At 44.7% G+C, this 27,106-nt stretch overlaps 1 protein-coding gene across 1 annotated transcript in view; it reads left to right on the plus strand.

The window, feature by feature from the left end:
- The window catches only part of RFTN2 (raftlin family member 2), a 239,736-nt gene that overhangs the window by 194,066 nt on the left and 18,564 nt on the right, over positions 1-27,106 (plus strand). The window contains exon 8 of the mRNA XM_075179952.1: positions 18,153-18,231. Coding sequence (XP_075036053.1) covers positions 18,153-18,231 — 79 coding nt within the window. The remainder of the gene's footprint in view (positions 1-18,152; positions 18,232-27,106) is intronic.

Genomic DNA, 27,106 nt, shown 5'->3' on the forward strand with positions numbered 1-27,106 from the left:
TCACTGTTACACTGCCCCTGTCATACGTGAACTGTAAAAACTGTAAAGAATAGTTCAAAGTGAAAAAAAAAAAGCGTGGGGTCCCCCCTCTATTCAGGCTTAACCCTAGTGCTGGTCCCGTGAAAATCGGGGAAAAATTTTGCATGGGGTCCCCCCGATTTTCACTTTACCAGCACTAGGCAAACCAGCCAGGGTTGGCGGCACTATAGCAGTGGGACACACGGCAGGGGTCCCTCTACCATAATGGCTAACCAACCCTAGACTGTTCAGCCCTGGGCTGGATTCCCTAGGGAGTGGGGTCCGCCGAAAAAAACGAGCTGTATGTGTATGGTTTTTACTAGGGTGTTGTTGTTTATTTAACTTTTTTTTTTGTGGAACTACAGGTCCCAGCAAGCCAGGGATGTCAGGGCATGTTGGCACTTGTGGTTCTCCAAGTGCCAACATGCCCTGGCTGCCGTGGGTATGCTGGTGCTTGTAGTTATACAAGCAGCAGCATGGCCACACTGTTTTTGGCAACCTGGCTGGCTGGGACTTGTAGTTCCACAAAACAAAATGGCGTCTGTTTATTTTTTTCAATCTTTATCGCCGTATTACCCTACTACCCACAGCCCAGGGGTAGTAGGAAGAGCCCTAGTGCTATCAGCACTGGGCTGGTTCTTTCTAGGAAGGGGGCCCGCTCATTTTTTTCGGCGGACCCCACTCCCTAGGGAATCCAGCCCAGGTCTGAACAGTCTAGGGTTGGTTAGCCATTATGGCAGGGGAACCCTGCCACGAGTACCCCTGCTATAGTGCCAACCAACCCGGCTGGTTTGTCTAGTCCTGGTTGCATGAAAATGGAGGGGACCACATGCAATTTTTTTCCCCCATCTTCGCCCAACCAGCAGTAGGCTGGCAGTACTAGGGTTAATAGTGCTCGGATGGGGGGGACCCCACGCATTGTGTGTGTCCCACTGCTACAGTGCCGCCAACCCTGGCTGGTTTGCCTAGAGTTGGTAAAGTGAAAATCGGGGGGACCCCATGCAAATTTTTTCCCCGATTTTCACGGGACCAGCACTAGTCAGGCAGCACTAGGGTTAAGCCTGAATAGAGGGGGGACCCCACACTTTTTTTTTTCAACTTTTATCTATTCTTTACAGTTTTAACACTGCCAGGGCAGTGTAACAGAGATGTGTTTCTACAACACGCTGCTATCAAGCAGCGTGTTGTATCTGGCGTGTTTCGAAGCAAACTCTCCTGAGTTTGCTAACTCGCAGCTTCATACATTTGAGAGCTGTATAGCTGCAGTGGCAAACAGTCGGGAGTTTGATCTCTGGCGATTTTGCAAATAGCGATTTTGACAGAAGCACAACTCTGGCGATTTTGCATGAAATCTCAGCTTCCTACATCGGCGAGTTTCAACTCTCCCGAGAAAATTGCTGGAGTTGCAAACTCGCACTTTGATACATTTACCCCCAGGGGAGATCCATCCAGAGCATCCCTGATCTATATGAAGAGGTCAGTAGTACCAGCCCAGGTACACCAGTAACATGGTACACTCGCAGTGTCGGTTACCCAGAAGAAACCCAGTTCTGGATGCTGGTATAAAAGTCCAGTGATGGCAGCCTTTGTAAGCCCCTTCTACTGCGGCAAGAGGGAGCATTTGGGATAACGAAAGGGAACAGGAACAAAGTAAGCCCAGCCGGTTCCCAACAACAATAGACAGGGTGGCATAGGCGGTCCATCCTGTCACTAGTAATGAGTCACGAGCAAATGGTTTACCAGGTCCTTCAGAAGACGGTGACAGTATACTCTGCAACGGACGCGCATGTGCTCCTGGTGCCAGGCCCGGCAGGCTAGTGCAAAGCACCACATTGCTTAGCTACGGGGCGCACAGGAACATTCGGAAGGCATGCGTCCCGCACTGTAGAGGCGCCTGACACAAGTACAGTCAGTCAGATAGCTCAGATTAGTACTCTAGTGAACAGAACTAAACAGCCAGACAAGGCATCCTTTATACAGTTCTCAACAAAGCAGCAAGGTTTATGGGTAAAGTATGTCAAAAAAGCCTACATGCTAGAGAGCTTGTTTCCCATGGCGAAGGGTCCTGGCACATATTGTAGTGGTGCAGTTAGCTAGCATATTTTTGGTCCAATTAGTAAACAAGGCAAATATCACTAAACATAGTCATTCAGAATGGTGACCTTCATTGCAAGGTGGAGGTTTCCACAATGAAATGCTGAGAGAGTACAATGCCCCCCAAATTAAAAGTGTAAGCTACTGTACAGGGCCATATCAGTCACCAATTCTGAACACTTACAGGATATTCTGGGAAAGTGTCTGAGACAGCATTTTCCACTACCCTCAACAAAATGGAATATGTTGTCAATTTTTTTTATAATTTTTAACATACGACTTGTGGATTGATTATACAGTAATGACACAAATTTAATAGACTTCTCTTCACAGGTAGATTTGTATGTTCTTCATAATATTCAGAACTCAAATACTAGCTCACTAATAGGGATATTACAGCAAGTGTCAGGGTAGATGGGAATATAAAGCAGCATCACTACTTGCTACCAGTGTAGAACACTGAGGACCTGAGTCATTAAGGCACATATACTGAGCGCAGCATCCGCTTGTTTTAAACTGCACGCAACTTGGCTCAAGGGAAGAATCTCAAAATACGTGTCGTGGGGGCATGTCCTAACTGCCATATTGAACAGACGTTTAGGCTCGGTGCTTTGCAACCTGGGACCCCTAAACTACATCTTCTGTGGCCCACTATCTGCACACACCCATCCAGAAGGCTGACTAAGTGCCTCAAGCATCACTAGATCCCTGCATAAGGAAGTGCTGCTGCCCGGCTGCAGCATATGGAGTTGCCTATCCTACCTTCCTGAGTGTTGATTCCTGGCTCTCTGGCCTCCTGCCCTGCTACGGGTGTCTCCCCACCGGCTGCGAGTGTATATTGGAGCCAGGGCCGGACTGGGACTAAAAATCAGCCCTGGCATTTAAAGCAGACAGGCCCACCTCTTTTGATGAGCAGGAAAAAACTGTGTTACATCAGCGCAGCGGCACCAAGGGTGTGGCCACATTATGTTGGGGGCGTGGTCAACATGGGGCATTGATACATACATTATAATAAAACATTACATTTATCAGGTCCTCCCCATCCACATCACGCTACCTCCCACCCCAGAAACACATTACAACAACCCACTGTACTTATCTATGCTTCTGATGCTGCTGTTCCCATCAAGGTGGGAACTTCCTGTAGAGTGAGCAGGGAAGCTCTTAGTCTCACAGGATTAAGAAATCTCAAGAGACTTATAGCTCCTCGGCTTGCTCTGCAGGCTGTGTCCTGTCCGGGAACTGGGAGTAACTATCAGATTCCTCCTGCTAACCAGAGCTGGAATAAGGCTTGGGGAGCCCTAGGCACTTAAGACAGGGGGGCTCCTATGATGTAATATGGTTATTAGACACATTTTCAATAAATACACAGGCAATACTGTGTGCACTACTGTTAGGTGCACACAGTTCTGCCTTCACAAGCAGTATAATGTGAAGTAGGACATACCTCCCAACTGTCCTTGCAGTCAGACCAAATCCTGATGAAGCAGGACAGTCACCCACCAAATTCAGGACAGTTGACTGTCCTGCTTTCTCCTACCTGACTTGTGGCTGCTGGCGTCTTTAGATCAGTTGCTGCTTGTTTGGATCCTGAAATGTTGGGGGCCCTATTTGGAAAAAAAATAGGTACATGAAATGTAGAAAACTCCAAACAGCACCGCTGTTAAATCAATATAGCACCAACTTTTTAAATTAGGCCTCACTCCAGCCCAAACATTAAAATAATAGTATTCCCATTTAATAAATAAACATATTTCCCTCCATACATACAGCCCCAGCATTAAATTAATAGTATTTACATTTCATAAATATACCTATTTCCTGCAACCATCACATTAATTCATAGTCACATTTAATAAAGAGACCTAATTCTCCCCAAACTCATCGCCACATTCAATAGCCCCCAAACCACCCCATCTTAAATTAATAGTCCCTACTATTACATTGCCCCACCATTACCCCACAAACAAAATAGAACCCATTAATTAGCCACCATCTACCTCACACACACACTACATTACCAAAAGCTCCCTGTGCGATCACACACACATTACTGTGCCCCTTCATCATCACCACGCTATGCCCCCTTATGATCGCACTGCACCTTCCATGCTGCTATCCCCCCCCCTTTCATCACACTCTGCCATGCTGCTTTTGCCCTTCCTCACACTCTGCCATGCTGCTTTTACCCTTCCTCACACTCTGCCATGCTGCTTTTACCCTTCCTTACACTCTGCCATGCTGCTTTTGCCCCTCTTCATCACCCTGTGCCATGCTGCCCCCCCTTCTTCATTCCCTTGTGCCTTTTATCTCTGCCCCCCCTTCTTCATCCCCCGTGTGCCTCTTATCCCAACCATCTTCATCCCTGTGTGCCTCTTATCCCCACCTTCTTCATCCCTGTGTGCCTCTTATCCCCACCTTCTTCATCCCTGTGTGCCTCTTATCCCCACCTTCATTCCTGTGTGCCTCTTAGCCCCACCTTCTTCATCCCTGTGTGCCTCTTATCCCCACCTTCTTCATTCCTGTGTGCCTCTTATCCCCACCTTCTTCATCACTGTGTGCCTCTTATCCCCACCTTCTTCACCCATGTGTGTCTTTTATCGCACCCCCCCCCTTCATCAGCCTGTGCCTCTCTTTGTTTCTCCACTTTTAAACTTACCTCTGAATTTCTTTCTTTCAACTTTTTCTTCTCTTCTCTTTTCTCTCTTCTGTCTTCCTTCTTCTCTTCCGTGTCGCCGCTCCTCAATGAATGTCGGGCGTGACGTGATGACGTCACGCCCGACATGCAGTGCAAGTGGAGAGGGAAGAGGGACGCAGGCACTGCGATCATGTGATCTCGTGCGCGCCCTCCCCCCCCCGCTGCGCGGGGTACCGGACCGGCCAACTGACCATCGGCCCTTCTGGCAAATGCCAGAAGTGCCAGATGGCCAGTCCGGCCCTGATTGGAGCCCAGAGTGAAAATCTCGTAAACTGTCACTTCCGGCTGTGCGCGACCGGTCTGCGGAAATGGAGCTCGGACCCCAGGCCTAAAGTAAGAGACTCCCTGCACACCATCAGCGCGAGTGAGGGCATCCTTATATGTGAGTTGAAACAAACAGAGAGATACCTTACCAGAGTTAGCCTCTTGGTTTTGGGCTTCAGGTCTCTAATCAGACAGCTGGCCACATTACTGCAACAAGTTGCTGCCAGTTATTCTCTGACCGGTACCCTGGTTCATTTTATCTCACACTATTAAATCAATAAGCAGTGATATTCTATCTCCTGAAGCACACTAGCTACAGCATTTTGCACGGAAACCTGGGCTTGATCCCAGCCATACTTGAAAAGGGGGTTGTTTGGGCATCTGAATACCTGTTTTGCTAGCCTATAGACCCAACTGTTATCACACTACGGGCCTCCACATAGTCTAAATTGTGCACCTCCAGGGGCAACCAACACTCTAATGGAAGTCTTTTGAATTAACATGTAAGTTAACCCCCCCGCATGGCACCCTAAGCAACAGATCGTCAGTCCGAGTTTCTCTTCAGACCTCATAGGTCCATCTCACTGGGAAATCAGATATGGCTCCTAAAAAGATCAAGCTGACTGTCTTGGCTCCTCCAATTAAATTTCAACCGAAGACTAAATCGGCGTCCAGCTCACCTTCTACCTCAAGAAGCTCACCTACATCGGTACAGTCTCAGGAGTCAGTGGCCCCCTCTCAACATTTTCTCCTTCCTGACTTGGGACCAGAAGGATCACTGGATGCCCCGCTAACAGCTCGCACTTTCCATACTACGCTACATCAGATGCTAACCGCCCTCCGGACTGATCTGTCTTCTGAGTTGCAAGCAGTGATTGGAGGTCTGAAAACTGACATTGCTGAACTTGGAGATTGTATGGATCACTTGGAGACGAAGATGGGGGAACTGGTCGCCTCTCATAATGATCTCTCTTCCTCACATAGAGCCCTCCAGAATGATGTTGCTTTTCTGAAAAACAAAGTTGCCGATCTAGAGGACCGCAAGAATAACATCAAGATCAGAGGCATCCCGGAATCTGTATCACATGCAGATCTACAGGACTATGTTGTCCCATTCTTTAAGAAGCTCATACCCTCTGTGGATAATTAGGACCTTCTTATTGACCGTATAAACCGTCTCCCATGCCCTCGTTTCACACCAGGGAATGTCCCGAGGGACACCCACCTCCGGGTTCACTTCTTTCACATCAATGAGGCCATATTACGAGCGGCACAGGACTCCAGCAACTCAGCTCAGCTTAACAACCTCCAACTCATTCAAGATCTTTCACTTACTACCATCAATCAGGGACGAGCACTTCACTTAATCACGAAGGCCCTGCGAGCAAACAACATATCCTACCGAAGGGGTTTTCCAGTCAAGCCGCTGGTTCGCCACGAAGACTCCACTTTTGTCATCTCTTCTCTTGAAGTCGGTACTAAACTCCTAGAGGAATGGCAGATACCTCTTCCTCCCTGACCTACTGCAAGCAAGCTTCCGCTTCAAAAAGACTGGTCTCATACTCCCAAGGACTGAGGTTTCCTGAAGTTCTCACAGCTTCTACCTCCGACTTGATAAGTATTAATGCTAGTGGTGTTACTGATGAATGTCCGATGTTTAAACGTTTAATGTTCAATGCACTATGCGTCAAGTTATTGTTCCACATGCCAAGTTAAGGTTCCACAGACATAATGCTCACGTTATATTAACATGCTAATACTGTTACCTAAAATACATTATTAACACCACATGTTGCTACATTACTATTGTTGACACATTGTTGCCACTTTCCCCATTTTCCCCATCCGGGTGCCCTGCGGGTGGGACTGTACTCTACCCCTCCCCCCCTCACATGTTTACCAGTTTGCTACATGCTTTCCTCTGTGCCAAATGCTCTGACCCCGTTTCTTGGGTCAGTTCACACCTTTTACCCCAGCTCTCCCCCTTCCACTCTGATCACTCAGGAATCAAGCCCTAAAAAAGGACTGGCTCTTCAACTTTAAATCACCCCCTTCAGATTTCATAACTCATGGTTCGCCTTTTATTCTCTGAATGTTAAGGCACTTAACTCCCCCAATAAGCGTCGTTTGGCACTCACCACATTTCATAAGCATAGAGCAGATGTTATAGCATTGCAAGAAACACACTTCTCGTCCGCTGCTCCCCCTCAAATGAAAGATTCAAGATACCCAGTGGGATTCTTTGCTAATGGCCCATTCAAAAGGAATGGAGTGGCTGTGTTGTTTAGTGCCCGAGTTTGTTTTAGCCTGCAAGTAAAAATAGAGGATAAATCTGGACAATATATAATATTGGTTGGAACCCTAGAGGACAAACTGGTAACCTTAGTTTCCTTATACGCAACCAACTCTCGCCAAATAACTTTCCTCAGATCACTATGTGAGGAGATACAGAAGATACGTAGAGGCCATTTGATTTTGGTGGGAGATTTTAATCTGACTCTAGATCGCAAAATAGATAAGTCTAGACCCCAGAGATCTGTGGGCACTGATCCCACTCTCGGCCCCTCTACTGCTTTCCACAAACTATTGGCAGAGCGTGACTTATATGACATTTGGCGGGTCCATTCCCCAAATGCATGAGAATACACCTACCACTCTGGAGTCCACAACACCTACTCCAGAATTGATTTGGTCCTGACAGATATATGGACACTTCAACACATCAGCTCTATCGGCCTTTCTACTTACTTCATTGGAACCCACGGTCACTCTCTCTGAGACATTGTCACAATATATTCAGCTTAATAACCCAGAAGATACCTCCCTCTCCACGCATTGGTGTGCCTTAAAAGCAGTTCTCCGGGGTTCCGCCATTCAAATAGGTGCCGCCTAAAAAAACAATACCTTTCACACCAATTGACACTCGAGTCCACTCTGACCTCTCTAGAGCTAAAAAACCAGACGCGCCCCTCTAGAGCTCTTCAAAAAGAAATAAATGTCAGGAAACACACTTTTCATATCCCGCATGAAAGCATCTCTCACCAAATTGCGTTGAACCAGTAAGCTCCTAGCCCGTAAACTTAGAGGTAAACAAGCCAGAAACCGAATAAAAGCCCTTCATGACTCCAAGTGCAATAAGATTCACAAACCTGCTGCCATAGCTAACCAGTTTGCTAAATATTATGCTAGACTCTATAACTTGCAAGAAGATAAAGACACAGTACAACCAAGTGAAACTTCCATCTCTGCATTCTTCCAGCACCTGAACCTGCCCCCACTAGACACGAATAGTTTAGAGCAACATAACCTTCCCTGGTCTCAGCAAGAGATAGAGGATGTCATTAAACGCCTCCCGAAGGACAAGACTCCTGGTCCGGATGGTTTTGCTAATGCTTTCTGCACATCATTTAGGTCAGAGCTGACCCCGCTGCTCACAAACCTGTACAATGGTGTCCTGATGGGCGGCCACTTCCCAGCTGAAATGCTGTAAGCGCAGATAATAACTATGCTGAAACCCGGGAAGGATCACTCTGACTGTAAGAATTATAGACCCATATCATTACTCAACACTGACCTGAACATCTATTCTAGATTGATAGCTGATCATTTTAACCTTCTCTTACCACAGTTGATCCATCTGGACCAGGTTGGCTTCATATTGGGTCGCCAGGCGTCAGTTAACAAGCGTCGTATTTTAGATGTGATGGACCTCCTGGCTAGAGCAGAGGATGAGCTTGTCCTGCTTTCTCTGTACGCAGAGAAGGCCTTCAACAGGCTTCATTGGCTCTATATGAAAGAAGTATTACTTGAATTTGGTATACAGGGAAATATACTTCACTCCATTCTGGCCCTGTATCAGGGACCTTCCGCAAAGGTGTTTAGTGTTAGGAACCCCTCCAGTCAGCACAACAAAACCCGGAGTCTGCTCCGAAAGTCTGGTGTTCGCTGGAGCCCTTAGTGGTGGGGACAGACTTGGCTGCAGATGAACGGAGGGTCGTGAAATGTGCACTGACTGGGGAGAACTCAGGGGTAGCGTGAAGTAGTACACAGCAGAGTGAAATCCAAGCAAGGGTCAAGGGCCAACAGCAGACAGCGATACCAGATAACGAGCCGAGGTCAGGGGTCACAGGCAATACAACAAGGTCCAGAAACAAGCCAGGGGTCATACACGGGAAATCCAAACTACAATACAGCACAGGAGCAGGGAAACAAGGAATAGGAGCCAAGCTACACTGGGAGCTATAACTGGCAGTGAGGCTCTGTCCTCACTGCCTTAAGTAGTGAGAGGAACCAATAGGAGCAGAGTGCAGCGACGCTCCTCCCAATTACAACAAACAGTGCAGATAAAGCTATGACTAATAAATCTATGCCCAATAATGCAGCAATGTAATACTATTGTAGCTGTTAGATATATGGTACCAACATTGTTCACAGCACTGTATAACATAGAATAATAAACTTACTGTTTAATTTCTTCTGCGCGCATGCGCCCGGCTGTAGGACAGCTGGCCGGGTGCTGTGGCAGACGAGGCAGAGCGTCCCGGTTGTTACCCAGGCAACCGGGACGCGCAGGGCGGAAGTGACGTCCCGGTCGTCAAGGAGATGGCCGGGACATCTGGGAGAAACGGAAGTGAGCCGCAGCAGCCCGTCGGGAGCCGAGGCTCGTAACATTTAGTAATGGCTTCATTTCCTCCTCCTTCCCTATTACCAAAGGCACTAGGCAGGGGTGCCACATATCTCCTTTAATGTTTGTTCTTGCTATAGAACCTCTAGCACTAGGGCCGGACTGGGACTAAAAATCAGCCCTGGCATTTAAAGTACACAGGCCCACCTCAGTTCCAGCAGGAAAGAAAATATGTGCCGCCCGCAGCGGCGACGCCGAACAGGGTGGAATCACATTGTGTTGTGCGTGTGGCCAACATGGGCATTGATACATACATTATTATATAACATTACATTTACCATGCCCTCCCAGCCACATCACGCCATCCCCCCATGCACATTATGACATCCCCAGTCCACTGTACTTATCTATGCTTCTGGTGCTGCTGACATCCATCAGGGTGGGAACTTCCTGTAGAGTGAGCAGTGAAGCTCTTTGTCTCACGAGATTGCCAAATCTTGTGATACTTAGAGCTCCTCGGCTTGCTCTACAGTCTGTGTCCTGTCCGGGAACTGGGAGCAGCTATCAATTGCCTTCGCGGAACCAGAGGTGAATTAAGGCCCAAAGTATTTAAGACAGCAGGGTCCCTAACATGGTTATCATTTTAGACAAATACACAGGCACTACTATTAGAGGCACACAGCTCTGCCTTCACAAGCAGTACGTTGTGAAGCGGGACATACCTCTCAACTGTCCTTGCAGTCGGACCAAATCCTGACTAAGGTAGACAGTCCCCCAAATTCAGGACTGCCCCACCAGATTCAGGACAGTTGGCAGACTGTCCTTCTCTCTCTTACCTGTCTTGGTCACTTTCACCACTTGTAGCAGCTGGTTTCTTTAGCTCAGTTCATTCTTGTCTTAATCCTGGTATATTGGATGGCATATTTTGAAAAAAATGGGCACATAAGATCTAGAAAACTCCAACCAGCCCCGATATTAAAACAATAGCACTCACGTTTAATAATTAGGCCGTTACGAATACTTACCCCTCCGCATTCCCCCGCCGCTCCGTCGGACCCGGAAGCCGCACTTCCGGGTTCGGTGGTCACATGATCGCTACCTAGGGCGGTCACATGATCGCTACCTAGGGCGGGGAATTCAAATGTGACACAGTATAAAAACATAGCTCTGACACTTGGTGAGTGTCAAAGCAACTTACCAGTTCCTGGCTCCTGATTCCTGTGTCCTCCTTGTTCCTGCTTCCTGTGTGTTTGACCTCCTGTGTACCGACCCGGCTTGTTGACCCTTCTGGATTCCGTTTCTCCTGTGTACCAACACCCGGCTTGCTGACCTTCCTTATTGCCTGTGCTCCTGACCCGGATTGTCTCACGCTCCTCTCTCTATATACGTTTATCTGCCCTTCCTGTGTACCGACCCGGCTAGCTGACCACGCATCTGTTCTGGTGACCCGTGTACTGACCCGGTTTGATTGACTCCGAGATTGCCTCCTGATTCTGTCTGCATTGCCTGCCTGTGTACCTACCCGGCCTGTCCGACTATTCTCATCTTGCTCCTATCCCGCTGTACTACATCTTGGGGCAAACCTGAGGACTGCGACCTGCGACTCCTGGCAGCAAAGCCCATCACGCCTTGCAGCCTTTCTTGGTGAATACCAGGGAGATCGTTAGACTCCGCACCTCAGGTAAGCCAGCGTTAATCAAGATTAGTAGTGTATCCAGTAATCAGTTACATAGGCCTCCCTACAGTACCCACAATAATAATATTCACATTTAATAAGTAGACCTATTTCCCCCAACCAGCCCCAATATTAAATTAACGCAAACATATTTCCCTCCCTCCAAAACAGTCCCAGCAATAAATTAAATAGCATTAAAGTTTAGTAAATATAGCCATTTTCCACAACCATCCCCGGCAATAAATAATTCATATTCACATTTAATAAATAGCCCTGCTCCCCAAAATCAGCCCATATTCAATTGATAGCCCTAAACCACCCCAGCATTAAAGGTTCCTTCACCTCAACTTAAATAATTAGCCCCCACCTACACTCCACCATTAAATAGCCTACCTCCCAAACTACATTAAGATCCTCCCTTGCCTCACATATTATATTAAAATACTGCGCGCGCACACATGCACACTATATGAACATGGTCAAACACACACGCACCTTACTAGCTACACAGACACACTACTAGCCACACTATTAGCCACACAGACACTATTAGCCACACCTGACACTATTAGCCACACAGACACACTATTAACCACACAGACACACTATTAGCCACACTATTAGCCACACAGACATACTATTAGTCACACTTGACACGCTATTAGCCACACTATTAGCCACACAGACACACTATTAGCCACACTTGACACACTATTAGCCACACTATTAGCCACACAGACACACTATTAGCCACACTATTAGCCACACAGACACACTATTAGCCACACCTGACCCGCTATTAGCCACACAGACACTTACCTTGTCACATCCAATCCCGAGCAGCAGCAGCATCTCCTTCCTGCGCTCTTGTCAGCGAATGAAGAGTGAGAAACCCTTCCTATCAATATACCACAGTCTTCACTTTCGGCTCTACAAAAACATTGGGCAAGAATTGAATTGACTTTGAGGTTTCCTGGCTGGGCCGCATAGCGGCTTTTAAAATTATGTTGTTGCCCAAACTTATGTATATCTTCCGCACTATTCCATACATTGTACCCAAGAGATTGATGGCTGGCTTTCATACTCTAATGATGACCTATGTGTGGAGGCAGAAATGCCCTCTTCTCAGACACTAACGTATGTCCCTGCCTAAGACAAGAGGGGGTTTAATGCTTCCTAATCTTACCCACTACCAAGAAGCTTGTATATTGAGCCACCTCCGACACCGTGCACTTCCCCAGGCTTCTAAGCCTTGGGTAGACACTGAAAGGGCCCTGTACTCGAGCTTCCCCCTATATGAACTACTTTGGATTCCCAAACCCGCCCGTCCCCCAGCTGTATATAGACTAACGTCCATCTCGAATGCCATGCAGGTGTGGGATAGAGTTATTGGATTGCACAAGGATTTTACACTCCCATCTCATAATCTCTCTCTTCAAGCAGTCTCCAAACTTATCCCTGGTCTGAATCTCGCCAATTGGAAGACCAGAGGGATCACATCCCTGTCCGATCTGTTTGCCCAGAGTCTCTTTCTTCCCTTCTCCCTGATCCAAAACTGGTATAGCCTCCCCCTATCGGAGACATATAAATATCTGCAAGTCAGACATTTGGTGTTAACGGCCTCTAAGGCTTATCACTCCCTTTCCCTGCCCCCAGCTCAAAATTTGGATAGACTGACAAAGGATGCCAATAAAAGCGGAATAACGTTTTGTTATCAGTATCTCCACTCCTTGACTCCCTCCCCTAAAGTCCCAGCCCAGCTTTGCTGGGAAGCAGACGTGGACTTATCCCTTACTCAGCAATGATGAGAAACTATCTTATTCTACCTCCCACCGCATGTCAAAGTGCATTAACCACACAGAGATGCAGGTTAAGCTCCTCAACCGGCTATACCCCACCCTGGACCAGCTCCATAAGATTTGGCCAAATCAGTCACAATTCTGTTGACACCACTGTGCCCAGATAGCCAATGTATTTCACGTTTTTTGGTCATATCCCGTGCTCCAGCCACTCTGGAACGAGGTCTTTGTTTTGAAAACTACTGTTGCTCCAGACCCTGCCCTTACTCCATTTATACCCGACTTCCTAAGCATGACCGCTACCTGTTGGGTCATATGCTTATAGCCGCTAGGGCAGCTGGAAATCTCCTACCCCTCCAACTATCACCCGCATTGTCTCAAAAATTTAATTTAGCTTTGAGATGGAGACAATAGACGTACCCTATTCCTCATCTGCATCAGCACCTATTATAAAATGGTTCAGTTGGCATAAGTATGTCACAGACAGCCCTGGACACATCGAGATGCCTCTATTTCCACATCTCCAGCAGCTATGATTGAATGTGAATTATGTTTTAAATTGATTAGTATGGAGGTCATGGTGCCTTTCCCACTTCTACTGCCCTCTGAGCTATTTACATACTGAGCCAGTCAACTAAAAAACAAGTAGGGACTATGAGAAATCAAACAGAAAAACACATAAAACAATTAGGCCCTGGTAAGTATAATTAGGTGCTGCACTTAATTGCTCTCTAGCAGCTGTGTTTTTAAGGTGCTTCACTTAAACCGCTGCTCTCTAGTAACAGATACTAGATCTGTTATATAATAGAAACAAACAGATTAAAGTTATAATTATGTAGTTATTTATTATAAATCTTCAATTAAAAGCATATAATTTTACATATAAAATAACAAAAAAAGTATAGGTGCAAAAAAAAAAAAATCCCAGATGTAATGTCCAATGCTCAGACACAAATCCTTGTAAACCACTTGTATATATAAGAACTCTCAGTCATTTGATTATAATCATCCTAGGTGGATATTGTTCACTCCAGTATAACAATGTGCCACTTCTGAGTTACCGATAAATGCCTCCTTGCAAGATCAAAGAATTCAATGATCCACGCATTTATTGTGTATAAAGGTAACAACAATTTTATTATATATCCTAAGCAATCATATGTCAATATAAAAAAAGATCCATAATTACAGGGATATTCTTGATTCAATTTGTTTTAGACAACAACTGAAGCCATTTGGAAAGTCTATACACTTGTGGATAGTAAAAATATAAAATAAGCGCTGTAGCTTTGATTCTTAATTGAACATCCCCAGGTCAAAAGAAGGCTGGGACCTCTCTATTGGCACTGGTTCCGGATAAAAATTAACTGCTGAGAGTTCAGAATTCGAGCATAGATAGCTGGATTAGTCTCCACACACTAGCGTCATCTTATACATTTCTCCACCACTTAGGGGGCTGTTTCATCAGAAGAATAATCAAACATCCCACAAAGCACCGTAAATACCCTTATATGAAACATGTAAACCAATCAAACACTAGTTTCCATTTACCATCATATTTCACTATAATTTAATTTAAAATAAGTAAAATAGTCTCTATTAGTGTAGCAATAAAAGAAAACACTGATAGAATTTTCACCAGGTGGTACTTGGTCCTAAAATGCCTCCACAAAATCTACCCGAACATTTCCAATCAACGCTGGAGGGAATACGGACAAATAGGCAGATTGGTACACTTCTGCTGGTCCTGCACCAAGTTCAACTCATTTTTAAACCTAACAAAGTTACTCATTGCTAATAGTAACATAGTAACATAGTTGATGAGGTTGAAAAAAGACACCGGTCCATCAAGTTCAACCTATTTTGGATCACCTGCGATCCTGCACTTATATTTGAAATTAATCCAGAGTAAGCCACCGCCAATCTGTTTCAATTGTGAAAAATCCCCCCAGACTCAATATTGCAGTCCTATTTTTACCCTATATCCACTACTATCCTTCATTTTAATTAACGGTCGTATCCCTGGATACACCTTTCCGCTAAAAATTTGTCTAACCCTTTCTTAAACATATCTATTGAATCTGCCATCACAACCTTCCCTGGCAATGAATTCCATATCTTGACTGCCCTTACTGTAAAGAACCCCTTCCTTTGCTGGTTGTGAAATTTCCTCTCCTCTAACCTTAGGGGATGACCACGTGTCCTGTGTATGGTCCTTGGGGTAAAAAGTTCCCATGAAAGCTCTCTGTATTGACCCCTAATGTATTTGTACATAGTAATCATATCTCCCCTTAGACGCCTCTTTTATAAAGTAAACATGCCTAAACTGGCTAACCTTTCCTCATAACTTAATGACTTCATACCCTTTATCAATTTTGTCGCCCTTCTCTGAACCCTTTCTAGTTCCAAATTATCTTTTTTATAGAGTGGTGCCCAGAACTGTACTGCATATTCAAGATGAGGTCTTACCAATGATTTATACAGTGGCAAAATTACACTGTCTTCCCTTGCATCTATGCCCCTTTTTATGCATGCCAATACTTTGTTTGCCCTTGCAGCTGCTGCTTGACATTGAGCACTATTGCTAAGTCTACTGTCTACGAGCACTCCCAAATCCTTTTCCATTATAGATTCTTCTAAATTAATTCCATTTAATTTATAGATTGCTTCTTGTTTTTGATCCCTGAATGCATAACCTTATATTTATCTGTGTTAAACCTCATATTCCATTTGGCTGCCCAATCCTCCAGTTTATTTAAGTCCCTCTGTAGAGAAGCTACATCTTGCTCTGATTTTATTACCTTACAGAGTTTAGTGTCATCTGCAAAAATAGAAACTTTACTCTCTAAACCATCACCAAGGTCATTAATAAATATATTAAAAAGGAGTGGCCCCAGCACGGAACCTTGAGGTACTCCACTTAAGACTTTTGACCAATTAAAAAATGTTCCATTTATCACAACTCTCTGTTCCCTATTCTCTAACCAGTTTTCGATCCAAGTACAAATTTTGATTCCTAGACCCAGTTCCCTTATTTTGTAAACCAACCTCTTGTGTGGCACTGTATCAAAGGCCTTTGCAAAATCTAAGTAGACCACATCTACTGTCCTGCCCTGGTCTAAGTTCCCACTAACTTCCTTGTAGAAACTAATTAGATTAGTTTGACATGACCTATCCCTCACAAGTAGTTCCCCACTATTGATGTCAGGCTTACAGGTCTATAATTCTCTGGTTGTGATCTCGTCCCCTTTTTAAACAACGGCACCACATCTGCTATTCGCCAATCCCTTGGTACTGAGCCTGATGAGATTGAATCTCTGAAAATTAAGAATAGCGGTCTAGCTATTTCCGAGTTTAACTCCATAAGGACCCTTGGGTGTATGCCATCTGGACCTGGAGCTTTATTTATCTTAATATTCTTCAGTCGCCTTTGGACTTCTTCCTCTGACAACCAAGTATTAATTAATGGCATGGTTTAATTTCCATTTTTATGTGTCTTACTCCTACCATTTGTTCCTCTCTGGTAAATACTGAAGAAAAGAAAGTGTTTAATATCTCTGCTTTTTCCTTAGTATCATTTATCAATTCACCCATCTCACTTCTTAGGGGTCCTATATTATCTTTTTTAATCCTTTTGCCATTTATATACTTTAAAAACCTTTTAGGGTTTGTCTTACTTTCTTTTGCAACGTGCCTTTCATTTTCTAATTTAGCCAATCTAATTTCCTTTTTGCATGTTTTATTACATTCCTTGTACCTACGGAAGGACTCCTCTGACCCTTCAGACTTAAACAATTTAAATGCACGCTTCTTCCTTTGCATTTCTTCCCTTACCTTTTTATTTAGCCACATTGGTTTAGACTTAATTCTTTTACATTTATTTCCCATAGGAATTAACTTATACGTGTATGTTTCCAACAACATTTTAAAGACAGCCCACTTTTCTTCCGTATTTTTTCCTTCAAAGGATTTGTCCCAGTCTATGCTCTTTATAGACCTCTTTAGCATATTAAAATTTGCCTTTCTAAAGTTTAAAGTCCTAGTTGATCCCTTATACCGTTGTTTCTGGAAACAAATTTCAAATGAGACCATATTATGATCACTGTTTCCCAAGTGCTCCTTTACTTGAATATTTGATATTACGTCTACATTGTTTGTTATTACTAGGTCCAGTATAGTCCGGTTCCTAGTTGGTTCCTCTACTAATTGGGACATGTAATGGTCTTTTAGCATGCTCAGAAACCTATTTCCCCTAGCTGTACCACAGGTCTCAGTACTCCAATCAATGTCCGGATAATGTTACAGGACTGTCTCGCAGGCCGTCTCTCACCAGCCTATTGCTCTGCGTCCCCTAACACACATTGACAAATCTTTAGACAAACTCCTACTGCATACATGCTTTGCAGCAAAATATCAAATTGCACACAATTGGAAAAGTATTAGCAGTCCCACACAGCAAGAAGTCATCAACTGCATATGGTTTGTCTCAAAAATGGAGTATATAACTAGCCTCTAAAACAACAAAGTTGAGAACTTCCAAAAGGTATAGTATCCCTGGTGTTCTTACCACAACAACCCTCTCCCATGTACCTTATGAGTGTGAGTCCTCATCACGAGACACGTCCCCCAAATCAGTTGCTCTCCCTTACACCTCTGCCAACCCCCCCAACCTACCTACATTTTTTCTCTTCCCCTTGTTTTTTTTATTTATTCTACATATACTATATGTACACTCCCAGAATATACTCAACACAAAGTGATTTTCCCGGTGATTGCAAATGAAACTATATAAAGAGAATTAAAATAGATAACAATGTTTTTGAAAGGATATAATAAATTTCAGGACATTATAACTTTTGGCTATAAAACTTTAAAAACTTTTTTGAACAAACACAATTTTTTTTATCCAAATTTTGAGAGATTATATAATGTCATGTATTGTGCATGTTAAAAATCAGTAACATCTGTTTATTATTTCAGTGAAGGAAATCTGACTACAAAGCAAATCATATTTCTCCAAAGACCAGTTATAGCACATTCAACTGTTCAGTCATCTGAGGTAGGTAATTAAACATTTACTGATTATATTATTGTCATAGTTGTGGTCTAGTAGAAAATGAGAGACTAGATAGAATCATTTAGGGAAGAAAAGAAAGATGCATAAGATAAACATATCTTACCTGTCAATCCATCGCTCGACGCTTGCACCAATTTGGGCTCACTCTTCCTACTGGGTCAGAATGAACGTGTGGTGTCCAAGTGGAAGGAGGTGGGGATAGCGCACTTTCGAGACATAGAAGGATAAGTTATTGCACAATAAGTTATAAAAGAACTGATAACTATCCTTAGAAATATTCTATACATATTTGGTCTGATTCAATACAATTTTAGTTAAGGCATCAGTCATTTAAAGTATGTGTACAGGTATTCCTCACTTAACGACCTACCTATTTATCGACCATTTGGATTTACGACCCGTTGTTACGTCCGGCTCCGCCGCTCAGCAATAGGGGAAATTAGTGTGCTAATGACCTGTGCCCTTGCGATGGGACGTAACCACGCCCGTAGTACCCGCGTAGTGTCTTTCTGAGCTGAAGAAGACAAGACGCACCTGATACCCTTGCAGTCTCCATCGTGCGGTAAGTTAGGTCAACAGTACTGTACTTGAAAGCACTTGGTTTTGAAGTAATACTGCAAGGACATTAACTAAATATAATATCTTTTACTAAAGGGAGGAATATAAAACTGCATATGCACATGCTGATTTTTTTATTGTCATGTATATGTATACAGTACAGTATTTTCATCATTCAACTAAGCTGCTGAAACTATTTTAAAATGAAAATAGTTTTTATTATTTTAGTAACCAGATACATAGGACACTATTTATTAAAGGATACGAGTGCCCCACATCCCCATTATGTAGTGCCTCTTTTGGGGTCCCCCAAACAAGACTTGCAATAATTTGCCATACTTTCATATACTAAACCTGTCCTCTCTATTGAAGCATGTGTATGTGCATGTGTAAGTTAGCTCGCATTCACACTCAATTAGTACATACAACATACAGCTTTACATACAGTCTTTGGTTTCTAAATTTGAACCCTTGTGTGCACCCATAGATACAAAATGTCCAAAAAAAGAAAGGCTATTGACCTCGAGATGAAAATGAAGATCATTAAAGATTATGAAGCTGGTAAAAAAGTGAAAGTGATAGCACAAGATTTGGAGCTGGCACATTCGACCATTTCAACAATTCTGAAGGACAAAGATAGAGTGAAAGAGGCAGTGAAATCCTCAACAGGATTTAAAGCCATCATAACAAGGCAGCGGAAAGGCCTCATTCATGAAATGGAGAAGTTACTGGCAATCTGGTTTGAGGACCAGCTACAAAAAAGAATGCCGATGAGCGTTTTCATAATTCAAGCTAAGGCACGCAGTATCTTCGATACTTTGAAGGAGCGTGAAGGAGAGGAATCAACAGAATCATTTATGGCAAGCCATGGATGGTTTCAACGGTTTTGTCGAAGATTCAATTTGCATAATCGGAGTACCTGTGGTGAGGCAGCAAGCGCCGACTTCGAAGCAGCTAAAAAATTTGTTCACAAATTTGATGAAATCATTGAGAAAGGTGGCTACTGTATGGAACAGATATTTAATGTGGATGAGACCGGACTTTTTTGGAAAAAAAATGCCGGAAAGGTCTTACATTCACAAGGAAGCAAAGACAATGCCTGGTTTCAAGGCTTTTAAAGATAGGATCACCCTGTTGTTTGGAGGAAATATCGCAGAGTTCAAGTTAAAGCCTTTCCTCGTCTATCGCTCAGAGAACTCACGTGCATTTAAGCAGATTAATAAGCACATATTGCCCATTTACTACCGTTCAAATAACAAGGCATGGATGACACAAGCTTTTTTTGAGGATTGGTTCCTCAACTGCTTCATACCCCAAGTCAAGCAATATTGTCAGGGGAAGGGAGTTGTCTTTAAAATTATGCTCCTCCTTGATAATGCCCCAGGCCATCCACAACATCTTGATGATCTACAACCAGATATAAAGGTAGTGTATCTGCCTAAAAACACAACTGCCATTCTTCAGCCAATGGATATGGGGGGCTATAGCCACGTTCAAAGCACACTATTTGCACACAACTTTTTCCAAAGCTGTAGCAGAAACTGAAAGTAATAAGATAACCCTTCAAGAATTTTGGAAGTCATACAATATTTATCACTGCATACAGAATGTTGATTCATCTTGGAAGGAAGTGTCAGAAAAATGTATGCAAGGCATATGGAAAAAATGCCCAAAAAGATTCGCAAATATTTTTGAAGTATTTGATGTAGACACACAGGTCGATGTCATAAATCAAACATCTGTGCAACTAGCTAGCAATCTTAATTTAGAGGTTGAAGTAGAAGATATTGAAGAATTAGTGGAATATGTTGAGGAAGAGCTGAGCAACGAAGACTTAATGGAGTTGGAAGCTCAGCAACACTTGGAAAATGATGACGAAGAGGAAAAAATGGAAGAAGTACAAAAGAAGTTCACTTTAAAAGAGTTAGCTGGTGTGTCTTCAAAAGTGAATGCGGCTATGTTACAACTAGAGTGTCACTCACCGGAGTGTGAGTGCCTCCACTCTGGTACGTGGTTCTCCATCTTTCCCGCTCACACCTGTGTTGAACCGCGGCCGTCCGCCATCCTGTCGCACTGCGCATGCGCAGGTCCCTTTAACAACTACACCTGACCACTAATGTGATTGATGGATCAATCACCTCACCCTACTTAAGGCACCTGCAGCCTTAGGTAGTTGCCTGATCTTGATTCTCACTCCCTGTGAGTCTCTGAAGGTGTTCCTGTGTTTAGCTCATGTCTTCAGTTCCAGCTGATTCCCTGCTCTATTCCTCAAACGGTTCCCATACCGCTACAGACTGAATACTCTTCAGCTCGTGTCTTCAGTTCCAGCTGATTCCCTGCTCTATTCCTCAAACGGTTCCCATACCGCTACAGACTGAATACTCTCCAGCTCGTGTCTTCAGTTCTCCAGCTGATTACCTGCTCTGCTTTCTCGAGTTACACATTGTTGCTACAGACTATTCGTTGTGCCTGCATATCTGTGTTGGACAAGCCTTCTCACCACAGCGGTGGTACAACTTGCTACATGCAGACCACCGACTACCCCGCTACCTACCAGCACCAGTACAAGTCTCCTCATGACTACAGTGGTACAACTTGCTCTCCAAGTCACTGACTCATCTCATCTATAGCTGCAAGTCACTGACTCATCACATCTATAGCTGCAAGTCACTGACTCATCACATCTATAGCTGCAAGTCGCTGACTTCCTCACTCATCTCCTATCTACCTGCTGTTCCTTACACTCCAACCATTCACCTCACTGCTCAGAGGTTCGTGGTGTAACTCTGCCCCTCTGGCAGCATTTCCATCTGGTGGAACCTGGGTAGAAACTCCTAGTGCCCGTGACAGTAAGATCAGGCCATGACAGACCCAGGATTGGAACCAACAGCTAAGGAGATGCTGCAGCATCTGGTCACTCGGGTAGAACAACAGGATGTTTGGCAGCAACATCTGTTCCAGTGTTTCCAGACTCTGGTCGCCCGAGGAGATCCTCCACAAAATGTTTCAGCGACTGTTGAACCTCCAGCGTCTTCTCATTCCCCAGTGCCATCCCAGGTGTCTACTGCTTCCATGCTACACCTGCCTACTCCCTCAAAATATGATGGAGATCCCAAGACGTGTAGAGGTTTTCTGAATCAGTGCTCTCTCCATTTCGAGCTTCAACCTCACACTTTTTGCCACTCATCGTGCCAAGATTGCCTACCTCATTTCTCTGTTTTCCGGACAGGCTCTTGCGTGGGCCTCCCCTCTGTGGGATAGTGCATTCTTCATTTCCACGTTTCGCAAAATTTTCTATGAACCTGGCCGCGTTGTCTCTGCGGCTTCCAGCATTCTCCGACTACGCCAAGGATCACACTCTGTGGCCCAGTACGTCATTCAGTTTCAGATACTCGCCTCTGAACTACAGTGGAACACCGAGGCCCTGATAGCTGCCTTCTGGCAGGGTCTGACGGATAAGATCAAAAACGCACTGACCACACAAGAGTTACCCTCCTCCTTGGACGATCTAATTTCCCTATGTCATAGGGTAGACATGAGATTCCGTGATGGAGTCTGAAAGAACAAGCACCTCTAAGGGGTTCACTCGCCCATCACCTCAAGTTCGTCACCTTCCCCCTCCAGTGGAACCCATGGAGGTGGGACGCTCTAAGTTAACATCTAAAGAGAGGGATCGACGAATATAAAATAGACTCTGCATCTATTGTGCTGACCCCACTCACAGCCTGAAATCATGCCCTAAGAAGTCTGGAAATGCCAGGCCCTAACCAGTTCTGGAGAGGTAAGGTTAGGGTCCCTGGACTCCTCTCCATCTTCTATGGATTCCAAAGTGTGTGCATTTGATGTTACCATCTTCTCAGCCACCAAATCTTTTATCTCTCAAGCACTTCTGATTCCGGCACTGCCGGCAACTTTATCTCCAGTGCTCTAGTTAACCAGTGGTCCCTACCAGTGGTCCCGTTAAAAACCGCCATAGCGGTCACCGCTATAGACGGCTCTCGTATCATTAATGGACTTATCACTCCCTGTACGACTCCTTTGACCCTCCAAATTGGAGCCTTACACCGAGAGAAAATCTCTTTGCTGGTCCTTCCTGCTACTACTAGTCCCATCGTTCTTGGCCTTCCATGGCTTCAGCTTCATTCACCACAAGTTGATTGGAGTACTCCCCATGTCACATCCTGGGGCCTGGATTGTCAACATAGATGCCTAACCCGAGTGGTACCACTCAAAATCAACAGATCGTCTATAACACCTGGTCCTCCGGGCCTTCCTCCACAGTATGCCCCGTTCGCTGACGTGTTTCTATAAGGCGCAATCTGAATGCCTGCCACCTCATCGGGCATGGGATTGTCCCATAGATCTACTACCTGGCAATAACCCTCCTAGGGGCCGTGTATACCCTCTCTCGCTACCAGAGACACAGGCTACGTCAGAGTATATCAAGGACAACCTTTATCGCATGTTCATTCGACCTTCCAGCTCTCCCGCTGGAGCGAGCTTCTTCTTCGTGAAGAAGAAAGATGGAACCTTAAGACCCTGCATTGATTATCGGGGGCTCAATGCCATAACCGTGAAAAATCGGTACCCGATTCCTCTTATCACCGAACTCTTCGATCGTATTAAGGGTGCTCGGATTTTTACCAAACTTGATCTCCGTGGCGCTTACAACCTAATCCGGATCAAGTCAGGCGACGAATGGAAGACAGCATTCAACACCAGGGATGGGCATTACGAATACCTAGTTATGCCCTTTGGACTGTGTAACGCCCCTGCTGTCTTCCAAGGATTCGTGAACGAGATCTTCCGGGACCTATTATACGTGTGCATTCTAGTTTATCTGGATGACATTTTAATCTTCTCTCAAGATCTTGTCTCCCACCATCAACATGTGGCAGAAGTTCTCTCCAGACTGCGGAGGAACCTCCCATTCTGCAAATTAGAAAAATGCTCCTTCGAATTATCCCAAATTCCATTCTTGGGATACATCGTATCCGGAGTAGGTCTGGAGATGGACCCTGACAAAGTTAATGCCGTCCTACTTTGGCCTCAGCCAACTACCCTCAGGGCTATACAATGCTTCCTGTGTTTTGCGAATTATTACAGACGCTTTATCTTGAACTTCTCCTCTATTGCCTCTCCTATTGTGGCCCTGACCAGGAAGGATGCCAATACTAAACACTGGTCCTCCGAGGCCCTTCAAGCTTTCCAAAGCCTTAAAGAGGCCTTTTCCACCGCTCCTGTTCTGCGGCAGCCTGATGTGAACCTTCCCTTCTTTCTCGGGGTAGATGCCTCCAATGTCGGACTAGGAGCCATTCTCTCCCAAAGATCTGAGCAACAGAAGTTCCATCCTTGCGCTTTCTACTCCCGGGGTCTTCTACCTGCGGAAAAAAACTACACCATCGGTGACAAGGAACTGTTAGCTATAAAAGTCGTATTGGAGGAGTGGAGATATCTCCTGGAGGGGGCTCGTTTCCCTGTAACCATCTTTACAGACCATAAAAATCTCCTCTATCTACAAACAGCTCAATGCTTAAATCTTCGACAGGCGAGATGGTCACTCTTCTTTTCCCGCTTCGAGCTCATCATTACGTTCAAACCAGCTGCAAAGAACAAAAAAGCAGACGCTTTATCCCGGGCGTTTGCACCTCCCTCCGACATCACGGATTGTTCCGACCATCCTATACTGGATCCCAAATGTGTGACTTTGGCCACGTCTTCCACCCATGTGCTACCGTTTGGGAAAACCCTCGTTCCGTAAGAGCTAACTACTGTATTATGGTATTTTCCCACGCTAGTGGGGAAATCACATAATACTGTATCTAGCGCTTACGCAATTAACGTAGCGCATTGCGCATGCGCTACGCTACTTGCGTAACCTGTATTTACTGTATTACACTGTATTACAGGTTACGCAAGTAGCGTAGCGCATGCGCAATGCGCTACGTTAATTGCGTAAGCGCTAGATACTGTAATATGTGATTTCCCCACTAGCGTGGGAAAATACCATAATACAGTAGTTAGCTCTTACGCAAACAGCGTAAGAGCATTGCGGAACGGACCTCCTACTAGGTAGGAGGTGTTTGCGGCGGCTCCTGGCTTTTTTTTATTTTTATCTTCAATCAAGACTCAAGATTCGGGATGTACAAATATGTGCCCCTTCTGGGCGAAGAGTTCCTGATGGCACAGATTCCCTTATGGAGGTATCAATGGCTGGTACTGGGGCAAGTCGGCAAGATGGATGTACAAATAATAAGTGACATTGGAGCAAGAAAGAAGGCATCATGGGTAAGTATTTGGGTTTTATTATTTTAATAAATACTTGTGGTTTAAAAGAGGGTGGTTAGTGTCTTTATTGTGGGTTTTATTATTTTTATTAAATGTATGTGGTTTATAAGAGGGTGTTGTGGCTTTGTAAACTTTTTTCTTTGTGGAACTACAGGGCCCAGCAAGCCAGGGATGTCAGGGCATGTTGGCACTTGTGGTTCTCCAAGTGCCAACATGCCCTGGCTGCCGTGGGTATGCTGGTGCTTGTAGTTATACAAGCACCAGCATGGCCACACTGTTTTTGGCAACCTGGCTGGCTGGGATTTGTAGTTCCACAAACAAAATTGGTGTCAGTTTGTTTTTTTAACTACTTTACGCCGTATTACCCTACTACCCACAGCCCAGGGGTGGTAGGAAGAGCCCTAGTGCTATCAGGGAATCCAGCCCAGCGCTGAAAAGTCTAGGGTTGGTTAGTCATTATGGCAGGGGGACCCCTGCTGCGCGTCTCCCTGCTATAGTGCCGCCAACCCTGGCTGGTTTGCCTAGTGCTGGTAAAGTGAAAATCGGGGGAACCCCACGCAAAATTTTTCCCCGATTTTCACGGGACCAGCACTAGTCAGGCAGCACTAGGGTTAAGCATAAATAGCGGGGGGGCCTCACGCTTTTTTTTTTTTTTCAACTTTTATCTGTTCTTTAACATTTTAACACTGCCAGGGCAGTGTAACAGTGATGTGTTTGTACAACACGCTGCTATCAAGCAGCGTGTTGTATCTGGCGTGTTTTGAAGCAAACTCTCCTGAGTTTGCTAACTCGCAGCTTCATACATTTGAGAGCTGTATAGCTGCAGTGGCAAACAGTCGGGAGTTTGATCACTGGCGATTTTGCAAACAGCGATTTTGACAGAAGCACAACTCTGGCGATTTTGCATGAAATCTCAGCTTCATACATCGGCTAGTTTCAACTCTCCTGAGAAAATCGCTGGAGTTGCAAACTCGCAGCTTGATACATTTACCCCCTGGCATCATAACATGGATTTTATAAGTTCAAATTTTCACCATTTATGCTCCTAAGTCTAAATAAAGCTCCTTGTAGACTGATGCAGTGTGGGACATATGAGTTTGCATAGCGTATCTTGAGTGAAATCACCCTGTGCATGCCCAGAGAGTGGACGTAAGCATATGCTCCGATGCAGATTTGTATGATTCTTGCACTTATGCAAATGCATTGGGAGAATATGCAAGGTGTATTCACACAAATGTGGCTCAAGCATATACGCCAGTAAGGAGGAGCATGTTTTGTACCTGTTATAGGGAAGATGCAAATGAGTGTTGATGATGATGACTTATCTTATAACAGGAGCATGCGCTGCTGTTTCAGAGACAGATGCATATTGAGATGCGTACAGCTCTGCATATGGGAGAGAATACACTTTATTTCCGTGCTCTTTATTAAGAGTAATTTACTCCCATTTTGCTTCCAACTCTGCTTCAGCCTGTGTTTTTTTCCAATCTGCCACAAGGACAAATGGAAAGGAGGCCACTGCTGAGTTGGACGCATATGCACCCCACAAAAAGCTAAAAAAAAGGCTGTATGTAAAAATAGCATATTTGCACACATATGCTCAGTATCTAGTTCTGCACTAGTAGCATATGCGCCAGGCTTATATTAGGTGTACATCAGATGCGCAAAATTCCTTTTCTGCTTTATATCAACACAAACTGCTTCTGATACAAAACTCCATTCCATTATTATACTTGCCAATATGTTCAGCTCCAGTGAGTGAGTGAGTAACAGAGATCTTTCAGCCTGATCTGTAATGAGATATAAAACCTTCCTGTGGGCGGAGCACCCCTGCCACAGGAAGCAGTCATTCTGTGTGGTGTGGCTCACAGCATTTGAAATTTAAACACAAGCTGCTTCTCAGGCCAAAACTGGTTTTACCACATATGTATACTAATGACAACAAACCAATATGTTAGAAAATCAATAAACATATTTGCGTCTGAGTGGATCTGCCTCAGTCTCAATTAAG

This window comes from Mixophyes fleayi, chromosome 7 (genome assembly GCF_038048845.1).
Source record: "Mixophyes fleayi isolate aMixFle1 chromosome 7, aMixFle1.hap1, whole genome shotgun sequence".
Taxonomy (NCBI): domain Eukaryota; kingdom Metazoa; phylum Chordata; class Amphibia; order Anura; family Limnodynastidae; genus Mixophyes; species Mixophyes fleayi.